This window comes from Conger conger, chromosome 3 (assembly GCF_963514075.1).
Source record: "Conger conger chromosome 3, fConCon1.1, whole genome shotgun sequence".
NCBI lineage: Eukaryota > Metazoa > Chordata > Actinopteri > Anguilliformes > Congridae > Conger > Conger conger.
This window is the reverse complement of record NC_083762.1, coordinates 66,447,578-66,461,814: the sequence shown is the minus strand read 5'-3', so window position 1 is coordinate 66,461,814 and position 14,237 is coordinate 66,447,578. Positions and strand designations below refer to the sequence as shown.

The 14,237-nt window shown below is 45.4% G+C and overlaps 1 protein-coding gene across 2 annotated transcripts in view; it reads left to right on the top strand.

Moving 5' to 3' along the window:
• The window catches only part of ctnna1 (catenin (cadherin-associated protein), alpha 1), a 115,106-nt gene extending 107,283 nt beyond the window's left edge, over nucleotides 1–7,823 (top strand). For both annotated transcript variants that reach the window (XM_061235033.1, XM_061235034.1), the window contains 2 exons: nucleotides 2,774–2,908; nucleotides 5,343–7,823. In XM_061235033.1, the coding sequence (XP_061091017.1) occupies nucleotides 2,774–2,908; nucleotides 5,343–5,633 (426 nt within the window). In that variant the 3' untranslated portion in view covers nucleotides 5,634–7,823. The remainder of the gene's footprint in view (nucleotides 1–2,773; nucleotides 2,909–5,342) is intronic.
• The last annotated feature ends 6,414 nt before the right edge of the window (nucleotides 7,824–14,237 follow it).

Below are 14,237 nucleotides of genomic sequence, written 5' to 3'. Positions count from 1 at the left end.
TGTTATTTCAGTCTCTGCAGCATAGCAGCGAACCAGCCTGCCCCTCTCCCTCCCTCCCTCCCTCTCTCCCTCCCTCTCTCCCTCTCTCTCTCTCTCTCTCTCTCTCTCTCTCTCTCTCTCTCTCTCTCTCTCTCTCTCTCTCTCTCTCTCTCTCTCTCTCTCTCTCTCTCACTCACTCACTCACTCACTCACTCACTCACTCACTCTCTCTCTCTCTCTCTCTCTCTCTCTCTCTCTCTCTCTCTCTCTCTCTCTCTCTCTCTCTCTCTCTCTCTTTCACTCTCCCTCCCTCTCTCCCCCCTCACCCTTCCTCTCCCTCATGCTTTCTCTTTCTCTCGCTCTCACTCGTATGCTCTCTCTTTCTCTCCCCTCTCTCCTGATCTCTCTCTCTCTCTCTCTCATGCTCTCTTGCTTTCCCCCTCTTTCTCATGCTCTTCCTTTCCCCCTGTCCCTCTCTCATGCTCTCTCTCTCTGATGTCTCTGCTGCATGCATAGGGAGAAGAAAGGAGCGGGGCGAGAGAATCGGTCAGTAGTGATAGGGGGGGGGGGTGAGGGGACAGAAAGGAGGGATGGGTAAAAGGTTGAAGGGAGGATGTGAAAGAGAGAGAGAGAGCGTGAGAGATGAGGATAAGTGGTGGAGAGCTCTTTCCCCAGACAGGGTGATTTAATAGAATTCAGCGCTTTGTCTCAATCAGCAGCGACTGAGCGCTGAAACGTGAATGAGAGCCCAACAGCAGGTGCTACCCTTGTCAGGGAGAGGGAAGGAGGGAGAGGGAAGGAGGGAGAGGGAAGGAGGGAGAGGTAGAGAGGGAAGGAGAGGGAGGGAGAGAGGGAAGGAGAGGTAGAGAGGGAAGGAGAGCGGGAGAGAGGGAAGGAGAGAGGGAAGGAGGGAGAGAGGTAGAGAGGGAAGGAGAGGGAGAGGGAAGGAGAGAGAAAGAGGGAGGGAGAGGGAGACAGTGAGGGAAGGAGAGAGAGAGAGAGAGGGAGACGGTATGGCAGCCTGTGACCCCCCTCCCACTCTTGTTTGGGAGACTGAAGCTTTTTAAGATGAGCCGCGGGTGAAATCCCTCCGCAGTGCATAAGCCCAGAGAGTGACGCCCGCACACCTGTGCACCCGCGGACCGTTTGAAAAGGTTCCCTTCCACCTCGGTCGGGGGCGGTGCATTTCAGCGCAGGCAGCTGTGCCTCCGCCAGGGGGTTGCCAGCTTACGTCCCCACTGGGGGGCATCTCAGTGTCTGCTGAAAGGAATGGCCAGCTGTGTAAATGGACCCAGTATGTGTTCGCACGCCGGGTAGCACGGTGCGCGGTTTCGCATTCTTTAAGTTGGAGGGGTTTAAAACCGTGGCTTTAATATCTGCCGGGCACTGGTGTTACATGTGGAATAAGAGCTGGGGTCAATCAGTCCATATTGATGTAAACAATCAGATTTATTTTTTACTGAACTGATGGTGTTAAGGCCCCCATCTAAAGTTAAGTGTGAACACATTTCCAGGAGTACAATGTTATGCGTGTTGCTTTGTTGTACTGTTTATAATGGTTAAGTCCCTTAATGCAATGTTTTGTACCCTGAAGTGCTTTATTAGCAACATACCCTAGTTATACATAAAATAATCATGACACAATAAAGAATGTGCTTTAGTCACAAGCTTTTAATAAGAACAGAGAGATAAGAAAATATAATAAAACCAAAATGAGTACAACTGTAATACCATGCCATAATGGCCGTTCTGCTGGTTATGGCAGCTAAATTAAGTTAAGAAAATAAATATCTTGGTAGAAGAAATGAAAGTCTGTTATTTTATGTGCATTGCTTGTTGGACTGGTTATGTGCTATTAAATTAAGTTAAGAATAGAAATGTCTGTGGAAGGATGAAATGAAAGCCAGTTACCGTACGTCATGTCCTTTCCTTGTTCTTGTCTATGTGCGGCTAAATTAAGTTAACAGTAGCACTGTCTGGGTAGAAAAATCACACATGTAGAAAGTGGGCTCCAGCAGCCGTTGTCCCAGAACGCACTGCTTCAATCGCGGGCCTTTGCGTCGCAGTGTCTCTGGAAGCCAAAACCTTCGCCCTCTCGAGGGACAGAAAATAGCTATTAATGTTTTGTTTTTTTTTGGTTCTGTGAACGCAAGCGAGTCTCGCCTGGTTTCTGATGTCAACTGTGCCTAAGCGAAGGGCAGGACAGCCTTTTTTTGACGTATCCTCAACGCATCCGAATGCCCTCTCTTTCTCTCTCCGTTTATGCATGCAAGAACACATTTAACATCTGCTTAAGAACTTCAAGTACTTCATCCATGCCTGCTCAAATGTACAAAAAAAAAAGGCTAAATATTTGCTGAAGGGGGATGGCAGATTTTGAATGAATGATTTTGCGTGTTTGAATTCGGGATAAGAGAGCTTCTCTTGCAGGTTAATGCCGCCTCCCTTACCATGAATGCGCTCTGGCTTTCTCAAATGACGGCCTTGGCTTGATGATTCACGAGCGCTTTGTCCGTCGCCTTTGCCAAAGCGCGCGGCGCAGTTAAAGCAAGCGCTAAGTGTAGTGACAAGACTCCTTGAAAACGCGACCCGCCGCCGAGTCAATAGGCCAGACCGGGGAGTGTGTTTTCCCTCGTCCTGTAATGGAGAAAAGGGAAGCTGAAGAGGCTGAGTGCATTAAATACAGGGAAGGTGTTTGCCTGGAAAGCAGACGGGCCACTTCAACCTGGGATGTGGCGATTGGTGCGTTCCTGTCATGTGACTCTGTGATGTCATGCCCGTCTCCCCCTTGCAGTGCCCGGACTCCGCCTGCAAGCAGGACCTGCTGGCCTACCTGCAGCGTATCGCCCTGTACTGCCACCAGCTCAACATCTGCAGCAAGGTCAAGGCTGAGGTGCAGAACCTGGGAGGGGAGCTGGTCGTGTCTGGGGTAAGTGCTCCTGCTGTCGTTTCATCACGCCACGTCCCCCCTTTCATCTCCACCTTTCCCTCCTGTGCTCCTTTCTCCACCCTCTCATCCCCACCAGCCCTTCTCTGTACTCGCACCCCACCCCCCAAAATAGGTCCACGTCCTTGGTATTGAGCTGAGCCGAGGTCATCGCTAAATCCAAATTTAGCCCTGGTTTTCTTTTCTCCCGGGTAATTAGTGCTAGCGATTGTCCAGACCGTCTTCACACCTGACTCGCAGGTAAATGGAGGGTGGAAAACCAGCTGTTCTCAGCCCCAGAGGGCCTGGAGTTTGCTGATCCCTGGAGTAGAGGGTGCAATTTCGAGAGCATCTCTTATGCGCTCTCTCCCTCCCACTTCCCTGAGCGAGCTAAAATCCTGCGAATGTTGTCGTTTGAGCGGTTCGGGCTGTATCTCGGCCTCGTTGCCGTGAGCTGCGAGGTTTGCTGAGTCTGTTCGTCGCTGCTTTCCCGTGAAACGTTTGCACCTTGCCTGTGCTTCTAATTCAATACGGAGCCCGTTACCATGGTCACGTCGGCCCTAACTATGGCAATTCAGCCCACATTAGAGCTGACGCCACATCTGCCTTCCTTACCCCCGACAGTCAAAGCAAACATACTTCAGTTCGCATCTAGGCCCAGCAATCACACCCAGATAGGTAGTGGAGGTCTCGGAAGAACACCTGCAAGCTTTGAGCATCGAGTAAACTGCATATGCTCACTCCCATTTGTTGTAATGCGATACGGCGAGGTATTAAAAACATACACAAAGATCACCTACCGTGGGTGTTCTTACTAAGAAAGTCCCTATGGTGGTTGTTTCTGTATTGGCTCTGGGTCTAGGCCAGGAACCTGTAAGTCCCATAGGAGCCCCTGTGGTCGGCTGTGTTTAGATTGCTAAATTGAAGTCAGCGATTGGCTGGAGTCCTGGTTTCCGAGGCCTTAATTGGTTGCCGAGTGAAAGGCAGAAGAAAAGAAGCTGCAGGCAGCAGCCATGTTGGACCGGAGCTTGACAACCCCTGGAAGGCGCAGTGTGGGGCTGTTGTGTGCTTTCAACTGCTGCTGCACTCAGGGTACTGTCCCCCCCCCTCAGTCTTTCCCGTCCTAACTCTTCACTGGTAATGCGAGAACTTCACAGCTCATGTCAGGCGTGGAAGTGGCGTAATTTGTTTCAAACTATCGCACTAAACCGATGACCGAGATAACTGGATTCATGGCTCCAAGAAATGAGTTGATTTTTATTTATTTTTTTTCTTCCCTCTCTTCTCGTCCATGTGAAACCCATGGCAGCATTCAATGCGAGTGTTTTTGCACTCTGGTTCAACTTTGCAATAGTCTGCACACTACCTGGGGACTTCACTTTTCCTTAATATTTTGACACTTACCTTTTTCCTCCTCAAAAGTTTGCTCTGTTCGTTTTTACCGAGTGCAAAGAAATGTAAAATTAACTTATAACTTACTGAATTTTGTATTTTTTTAAAATACAAAAATGGCTCTTCTGTAAGAAGGGCAACATGCTGTAAGAACGTGATGTGCTTTCCATTCCCTTTTATTCTCTTAGTTGGGCAATGGAGTTATACAACACATTGGCTGTGGTAAAATCATGTGAAAATGTATTTCAGGGTGTAAATGATAAAAAATTAATGAGATTCAAAACATCCCCCTGTACTGGAGCCTATAAGCAGTAGAAAGTCATGTTCCTCTCTCAATCACAATCTGTACTATTCTCTCCTTTTAGACCTTGTGGAGTTACCCAAGGCTCTGTTTTGGACCTCTCATTTTTTCCCTTATACTCATTCTCATTCTCACTCTCTTTTGATGTCCTCTTTGCCACCCTGGGAGAAGACGCAGTGTTTTTGTTGTTTTTCTTTTCAAAACAGGCTAATCTTCAGGGATTTGCTGTAACTGTATTAATCCAGGTCTCTCAGTTCTCAGGGAATATATGCCTCTCAGCAGTCATTCACATAAGCAATCTCCCTGAAATAGCCGTTTTGTTCTCTGTGCAAATGTATCATTAGTCGATTTGCTGTCTTTAATCTGATTGTGCCCCCAAGTCATTTATGCATGCTCTTTTGTATCTTAAAGCACAGGGCTTATGTAGAAGCATTAGCCGGTCTTAGTGTCTAAATATAGTTGTTCGCGCGTCAATAAAAATGAATTCCACATCATACAGGCCCAAGCCCATATTTATTTTTAAATGTAACCACCAGGAGTTCTTTAATTCAAGGCAGTTATTAAATTCATATTATCGAGGTTACATTAAAACTGCCGTTAGTCCCTGTCGCTCTACATTTTATTTTTAGCATGTTTTTTGCGCGAATACCATCTAGAACAACCTGTTCTTAAATGTTCCTGTCAGTGTAGTTTTTCCACCACCCGGAGAACAGTGCTTTAGCGTCTTTGTTCCCCGTTCTCCAGGTTGACAGCGCCATGTCCTTGATCCAAGCCGCGAAGAACCTGATGAACACGGTGGTGTCGACGGTGAAGGCCTCCTACGTGGCCTCCACCAAGTACCAGAAGTCCATGGGCATGCAGTCCCTCAACATGCCCGCCATCTCCTGGAAGATGAAGGCCCCCGAGAAGAAGCCACTGGTCAAGCGCGAGAAGCACGACGACGGCCAGACCAACAAGGTCAAGAGGTCATCCCAGAAGAAGCACGTCAATCCCGTGCAAGCCCTGAGCGAGTTCAAAGCCATGGACAGCATCTAAGTCCCTGTCTGTCTCTCTCTCTCCCTCCTTCCCCTGGCCCCACATCACCAACCCTTCCTCCCCAACTCTGTCCGTTGAGAAACGGCTAACTGGAATTAAATATGCATAGAAAATGTTTTTTTTTGTTTTGAAATTTAAATGAAGCCTTTCTGGCTGTCAGAAAGCGTTTCCAAACATCCCCCTCCCTCGGTAGGCAATCTGTCCGTTTGATTTACTGTTCAGTGCAACTTATGTCCTACCCCCCCCCCCCCCCCTTCTTCAAATGGCTGCACAATCTGCAGTCTTCATTCAAAAATCTCTTTTGACCATCCTGCATAGAGAGGTTTAGAATTAATAGAGGAAGTGCATTGAGATCTGAAGTCAGGTTTTTTTTCTTCTTGTTTATTCTCCCTGTGGAGGGGCTCATTATCTAAATGTTTAAATTAAGAGCACATTATTAGTTTGGGTTTTTAGTAGCTACTTTCACATTTATTTTCTTCGGTTTGCTTGTGTATTTCACATTTTAACTGTTTTAACGTGGGAGGATTTTTGGGGTCATGGGCCATTGTCTGTTGTAATTTGCACAACAGTTAATTTGGAACACTTGCAAGCTCTGAAATGCCTTATTTACTTTCACATAATGATTCTAGTCCCTTTTGGAGAATGGTTATGTAGAACTTTTGTAGCCCAAAGCCCATTTTTCTAAAAGTATATTTTGTACCTATAACAAACTTTTTAGCTGGTAGTTATTTTTCTTGGATATGCAAACGGTGTACCAGCAACGCTGCATTGCTTTTCTGGAAGATTACAAAGTTTTAATTGATTTTTATTATTCATTTAATTTCTGTCAGTTTCTTTCCTTCCAGGCCTTTAACATTTAACACTAAGTAATGTTCATAGTTTGCAGTTGTGTAGTTGTGTTGAGCAAATTGATTTGATGCTCATTTTTTTCTTCAGTCAGACCATTTTAAGACGGTAATTAACATGAAATGGCTGACTTTTGTCTTTACACGGCTCAATAACCCATACACACACCTGTTGCCGTGTCTTTTTTTATGCTGTGAGGGATCAAGTTGAAACAGTTGGGAGAATGCCTTAAAATGATCCACTCTTCACAAAGCTGAGGATCCTTGTAGGTCCACTGATTACTCTTCCCAAAGGAGAGATCCTTACAGATCCCCTCTGATCACGATTCCCATAGGAGAGGTTCCTTAAAGGTCCACTCTGATTACTATTCCCAAAGGAGGATCCTCGCAGATCCCAATCTGAACACTATTCCCAAAGGAGTGGATCATTACAGATCCCCTCTGATCACCATTCCCTTGCAGAGGGTCTTTAAATGATCCCCCAAGGTCAGGGAGGATCCTGTAATGATGATCTCCGCCCATATGGTCCCCACAGGCTTCCGCTCAGGTGGGCAGAGCTAATTACACCATCAACATTTCCGCACACTGCCATGATGTGGTTTGATGGTGACAATCCAGCTTGGTGACTTATTTTATTTTTAAAAAGAATCACACCTAGCAAGCCATTGGGCTATCTCGAAGCACACGTGTGCTTTTTGTATTTATTCTTCAATTGAAATCTCAGCATTAGAGAAGTAATCTCATTGTCTTGGGCTCGTGTTGGGTGGGGGGCAGGTGGGGGGCAGGGTGCTTGTGTGGTTGAAGTGCAGTGGGTTTTCCAAGTGTGTTGTGTTTTTTTTCCCCCTGGAAATAGAATGTTGCTTTGTGCAGAAACTGAGTTATTGAGGAAGTTTGACGGCCTTTGACCGTTTCCAAGAGCAGAGTAAACCGGAAGTACTGTGGACCGAGTCAGGGAGTCGTGCGTGAGTTAAATGTGCAGACGGACGTTAATGCCACCTCTAGCCCCGTCTGAAACGCACTGGCTCCTTTTATGACCAAAAACGGTGATCCTGTGGGTGATCGCAAAGTTCCTGACAGAAGTGGCCAAGGAAATCCCCCCCCCCAACCATGTAGTTTTGTCTTTGGTGCACATTATAGTGCGTTTTGGAAATGGGTTGCGCACCTCATTTTTATGTCTCCTTCCCCTTTAAGCGAGATCTGGAACAACAGTGTACTTTGTAGGGAAATGTTTTGTGAGATTCTGGTTTTTTTTTTGTTTTTGTTTTTTACTTTTTTTTTTGTTTTTTTTCTGCACACTCTTATGCCTCAGTTTTATGTATTAAATGAATAAATCAAAATGAATAAACTCACTGTCACTTTTGTCACTTTTTTTATGAATCAACTGAATGTAGGAATTTCAGCCGGTCTTCCTGGAGAAATTGAAGAAAAATAGTCTGACGTTGAGATACCAGACAAACCCCTCTCTCTCAGCCTCGCTCTGATGAAGGCTTACGGCCATAAGAGCCTGGCCGCTTTTTTGGTGATACGAGTGAGATATTTTCTGTGATAAAATGCTTATTTCTACTTCTGTTTCTCTTTGATTACTTCCATTTCTTATATCCCTTTATATACGGCAGTTTTCTTCAAGCACCTTGGTAGAGCTGCAAGGTAGTGCCAAACGGGTCTTCATTGTAAAATAATATAGCCGTGTAATACAGGTGAAGAAATTATCAGTGGATGAGCAGCATAAATTGGAATCGCTAGTGAGTAAATTTGTTCTTTAAAAAATAAGAGCAATACGAATCGTATTAAAATTTTGGGATGTTTAATGTTACTCATTTCTGTGCAGTTGGGTTGTAATTGCCATGTAATGACCATACGCACATGCCTTGTTCCTCTGAAATGTAGTACATGTTTTAATAATCTGACTCCTGCCTGTAAGCGTACATTGAACTGTTTTCCAATTATGAACGTTATGCAACCATACTTATCTACATTGCTCTTACACAAGGCTGCCTGGCAGTGAAACTGCTCGTTTGCCTATGGTTTGATTATATGGCCTACTTAACATTAAAATCTACCACATATCATAATGGGCAACATTACACATCTTTTTTATATCCCATTTTGCTGTACACACAATTGGACGCCGAGTCTCGAGAGAATGATCTTCTAGGATATTATTCCCTTGATAAAAAAATTAAATAAAAAAAAAAAGATTTTTTTTTTTAACGTGCATGCTAGCTCGATGACATAACTGCATATTTCCCTGCACAAGTTTCTCCCTGGAGAAAGGAGCCTTTATCAGGCCTGCCATGTGCATTAGATCACTGAGTTCAGCGCGTTCGTAACATTCATAACATTTTTGTTTCTATATTACGGCTTGCAGTGGCTTCAGAATGTATTCAGACTCTTTTTGCACACTAGATTTCATTTTAAATGGATAAAATAGCCATTTTGGCATTTTCTTTTTTTAATGAAAATTATAATTTTTTGCATGTTTTTACTATGGGTTAATGAGTTAAGATTGAAAAAAAAAATGCTAAAATCAAATACAAGAAGTTGTACAAAAAGTGAGGCAGTCTGCATGCTGTATATTTGTATATTTATATATAGGCCACTGTATATTTGAAGGGAACATGGTTGGGGTCTTCTAAGCGCTGCAGGTGCCAGTGTTGAGAGAAATGATGTTCTGTATGTGCTCTCTGTTCCTCCAGGAGAGCCATATTCATATTAAGTAGCACCGTGTCCAGGGCTTTCAACAACAAAGCTCCCAGCCAGATGTTCTGTTACCCCCGCTCTGTCCCGTCGACATCAATGTTCGCGTGTTCTCCTGGTATTAATGCCCCCCAGCTGCCTGTTCTTTTGCTTCTTCACACAAACGGCACCGCACACACGCTTGTACCAATGCTTTGCAAGCAGCTCATGTTTTGAAGGTTTATTTCTTTGTCATTTTTTTTTTGTGCCGTAAAAAAGATTCAAAATGGCAGGTCCCGTGTTGCCCTGTTAGTTCGGCTGAGCAATTAAGGATTTCCCAAATTGTAGAACATACAGTAATTGCATGTGTTTGATTCTCACCCTTCAGTATGAGCGCACTGCATGTGAATCACTGCTCAAGAATATACAGTGCTGTCCCTCGGTATTTGGACAAAACATACAATTGTACATATGTACATATGGGACCAAAAGTAATTGGACAGCTGGATTATCTGACGTATATGCAAACTATATGCTTTTATTTCAATGCATTTACTCCTATTTCAATGTTCATTAACTAATTTTACAATTTTACGAAACATTTTTTGTAAACAAAATCAAAGTGAAATTGGAAAATTGTTTAGTTAATCTCATTCTAAAGGAACTATATTGTGTCATTCCGTCACTCGAATCTAAAAATTAGGCAACCAGCATACAAAATCCTTTTGTCATCCATCCGCAAGGGAAAAAGCCAAAGAACTGCCATTTCAGAGAAGACCGATGGTGCTTGACCGTCACAAGTCTGGTTATCGGTACAAAAATCCATAAATGGTTAAACATACCACTTGCCTCTGTTAGGGTGATAATAAAATGGTGCAATACATGGAATGGTTGCAAATTACCAGGAAGAGGATGCAAGTGAATGTCCCCATGGATGGTGAGGGAGGCCATACAAGACCATAGGAGCCAGCGTAAAATGGCACCTCCATACCAATTCTGTGGAAGAGTGGTCGGAAGTCCGCACACAATTAACAAAAGTTATGACTGGAGTAGAGTACTGTGGTCAGATGAAACCAAAATTAAACGCTTTGTGTCTTCCATGCTATTGGCATGTTTGATGCACAAGAGGAATTCATACCAGGAGAAGCACCTCATACCTATTGTCAAATATGGAGGTGTGCACACAGTTGCCAAACTATGCAAAAATGCCGAACTCCTGGGACAGTGAAATGTTTTTTTGCTTTTACTCTACTCGGCATATAGTATTTTAAATGATGCATACGAGTTTAACAAGCAGACTGCCAGCTTTAATTTGAGTGTATTTATGTCCATATCAGGTGATCTGTGTAACGATTACAGCCCTTTTTACACAGAGCAAAAGTAAATTGACAATTGGCTGCTCAGTTGTTTCTTGGCAAGCTGTGTGTCTCTGCATCATTAGTTCATGCACAATAAAGCTAACCCAAAGGTTGAGAGTTGATTCTAGATACGGAATTTGCATTTGGAGTCTGTTGCTGTTGTCTCAGCATGAAGATCAAATAAGTGTCAATGCCAGTAAAGACTGCTATGATGAGGCTGAACAAATCAGAATAAATCGGTCATCAGAGGCATAGCCAAAACATTAGGTGTGTCAAAATCCATAGTTTGATACATTGCTAGGAAGCAGGAACACACTGGTGGCCTCAGCAGTAGCAAACAAACGATGCTTTTCAAGTTCTTTCGCTAACTTGAGCAAGGCCCTTAACCCAAAAAGTGCTCCAGGGGCTTTACCTTCCTCTCTCGTTCTGACATTTCTCCCCGAGCATCCTTGAAAAAGAGAGAAACATGTTCTCAATGGACCTCCCCTGGTGAAATAAAGGATTTAAAAAAAAACACTGCATTTTACACATTTCCCCACTTGTCAATCATTTCTCCATGCGGGCTGAAATCATGCTGGACTTGCAGCAGTAATGTGTTTTGAATGGTAGTTGAATTGCGCTAGGGTATGTAACCCACGGGTCATGCACTCTTGAATTCAAGTGAGAAATTAACAAAACAAGGCAGTGTTATATGGCAGTAAAATATTCGTTAGGTGTTTAATGTTAAATTCCTGATGCATAAATAAAATAAATCCTTCCGTTTTTCCCCGAAATCATGACCGTCTCTTCTTTGCTGCTGCTTCAGTGGAATGTCACCCTTCATCAAAATTCATTTCTCACCGTAGGAGCTGAACTCAAAGGCCTTGCAGTGATCTCAAGGTCTCGGTCTGCAAAGCCCGGTGCAGCTGCCTCTCTTCCTATTCTCAATGACTTGAAATGGAAAGCAATTTCTGTAGTGGAGAATTTTCTCCATGCAAAGCTTCAGATACTAGTTCTTATATAAGCCTCTGCTCTTACCAAAGGCATTGCCCAATACCCAGCAAGCCTCCCTTCTACATACCGAAACGAAATGTTTTGTAGTCTTGGCACAATGTCCACTCAGCCTAATTTGGATGGTGCAGGGGCAATGGAATGGGAACCATATGATCTCAGAGTGAACCTCTGAAGAAACCCAAAATGCTGCTGAATACCGTTTGCAGTGTCTAGGAAATGATTAGGTAAGATGCATTTATTTGAATGTTAGTTTAGCCTTTTTGAAGTTAGCGCAGCACTAGCTTCTGTGATATAATGTATACATAAAGGAAAATAGATACGTATTTCAGGGGAATTTTTGAAGGGTGGGGAGTCAATTTGACTGGCAGGAAATGAGGGGGATGTCGAATGAGTATGCGCTTTGCTGCGTGAAAAGGATATTGATTGGAGGAGAACGTAAAATGATTTTAAAATTGACATTTGATTGACATACTGGTGCATCCATCCATCCATCGTCACCCGCTTATCCGGAGTCGGGTCGCGGGGGCAGTAGGCAAAGCCGGGTGTTCCAGGCGTCCCTCTCCCCAGCAATGCATTCTAGCTCCTCCTGGGGGATCCTGAGGCGTTCCCTGGCCAGGAGAGATATATAATCTCTCCAGCGGGCTCTGGGTCTCCCTCGGGGTCTCCGCCCAGTTGGACGAGCCCGGAAAACCTCCAAAGGGAGGCGCCCGGGAGGCATCCTGATGAGATGCCCGAACCACCTCAATTGGCTCCTTTCGATGCGAAGGAGCAGCGGCTCTACTCCGAGCTCCCTCCGGATGTCCGAGCTCCTCACCCTATCTCTAAGGCTGAGCCCGGCCACCCTACGGAGGAAGCTCATTTCGGCCGCTTGTATACGTGATCTTGTTCTTTCGGTCACTACCCAAAGCTCGTGACCATAGGTGAGGGTTGGGACGTAGATCGACCAGTAAATCGAGAGCTTCGCCTTCCGGCTCAGCTCCTTCTTCACCACAACCGTCCGGTGCAACGCCCGCATTACTGCTGACGCTGCACCGATCCGCCTGTCGATCTCACGCTCCCTTCTACCCTCACTCGTGAACAAGACCCCGAGATACTTGAACTCCTTCACTTGGGGCAAAGACTCGTTCCCAACCCGGAGGGAGCAATCCACCGTTTTCCGGCAGAGAACCATGGCCTCGGACTTGGAGGTGCTGACTCTCATCCCGGCCGCTTCACACTCGGCTGCAAACCGCTCCAGTGCATGCTGAAGGTCACGGTCCGATGAAGCCAGCAGAACCACATCATCCGCAAAAAGCAGAGATGCGATTCTGAGGTCACCAAACCGGACACTCTCCTCACCTCGGCTGCGCCTTGAGATCCTGTCCATGAATACCACAAACAGGACCGGTGACAAGGGGCAACCTTGGCGGAGTCCAACACCCACCGGAAACGTGCTTGACTTTGTGCCGAGAATGCGGACACAGCTCTCACTTTGGTTATACAGGGACCTGATGGCTCGTAACAACGGCCCCGGTACCCCATACTCCCGCAGTACACCCCACAGGGTTCCCCGGGGGACACGGTCGAAAGCCTTCTCCAAGTCCACAAAGCACATGTGGACTGAATGGGCAAACTCCCATGACCCCGCCAGCAACCCTGCCAAGGTAAAGAGCTGGTCCACTGTTCCACGGCCAGGACGGAAGCCACATTGCTCCTCCTGAATCCGAGGTTCGACCGTCGGTCGGAGCCTCCTTTCCAGTACCCTAGAGTAAGCTTTCCCAGGGAGGCTGAGGAGTGTGATACCCCGGTAATTGGAGCACACCTTCCGGTCCCCCTTCTTGAAAATGGGGACCACCACCCCGGTCTGCCACTCTACAGGTACTGTCCCCGATCTCCACGCGACACTGAAGAGGCGTGTCAGCCAAGACAGCCCAACAATGTCCAGAGCCTTCAGCATCTCAGGGCGAATCTCATCTACACCCGGCGACATACTGGTGCATGATGACAGAATCTTGTTTTCCAGGAAGCGGATGGAAAAAAAATTCAGGTGTGAAAATACACAAGTAATACAATTTTATACATTTTTTGTCGTATATCCTTTAAGATGTGTTGGTGTGGTTATGAAGAACTGACTACATTGAGGAAAAATTTCAGCTTGTCTTTAACAAGCCTCATATGAACTGCAGCCCTATTTAAGTTTAGCTTGTTCACTGTAAAGCAGTTATTTATTAATGTTTGTGGAACCCCTGAGCTCTATGTATTCTAGTTATGTTTCAGTTTACCACTCACTGTAAATGACTTGTTTGTTGTGTCCCTACATTTATTGTTCAAGAAAATGCTATAAATCCTTTAAGCACATATAGGCTATCTCACCATCTCATCTTCCGCAGAAGGAAGTGGGGGAGTTAGCTTTACTCTCAGTAGCAGATACCGTCTCATGGAAACAACCGACAGGAAGCGGAACCAGGAAGCCACTGTTGCAGACCCATAAAGAGTTCTCCTGCATGTAACCTCTGAGCTCAGCGAACGCTCCGAATATGGGATAAACTTCCTGTTCCCAGTGAGCCAATCGACACTTACTAATTAGGCACACAAATGGTCTCAAAACACAAATCTCTTCATGTCGAGAGAGTCTGTTCTTTTCCTCTACTCAGTAGATTCAGAAGGCGTGGAAAAAGGCTTCATCACGACATTTTGGCAAGTAAACTGACACTCTTCACTCCAGTGAGGCGGGGGCTCGGGGCTGGCAGGGG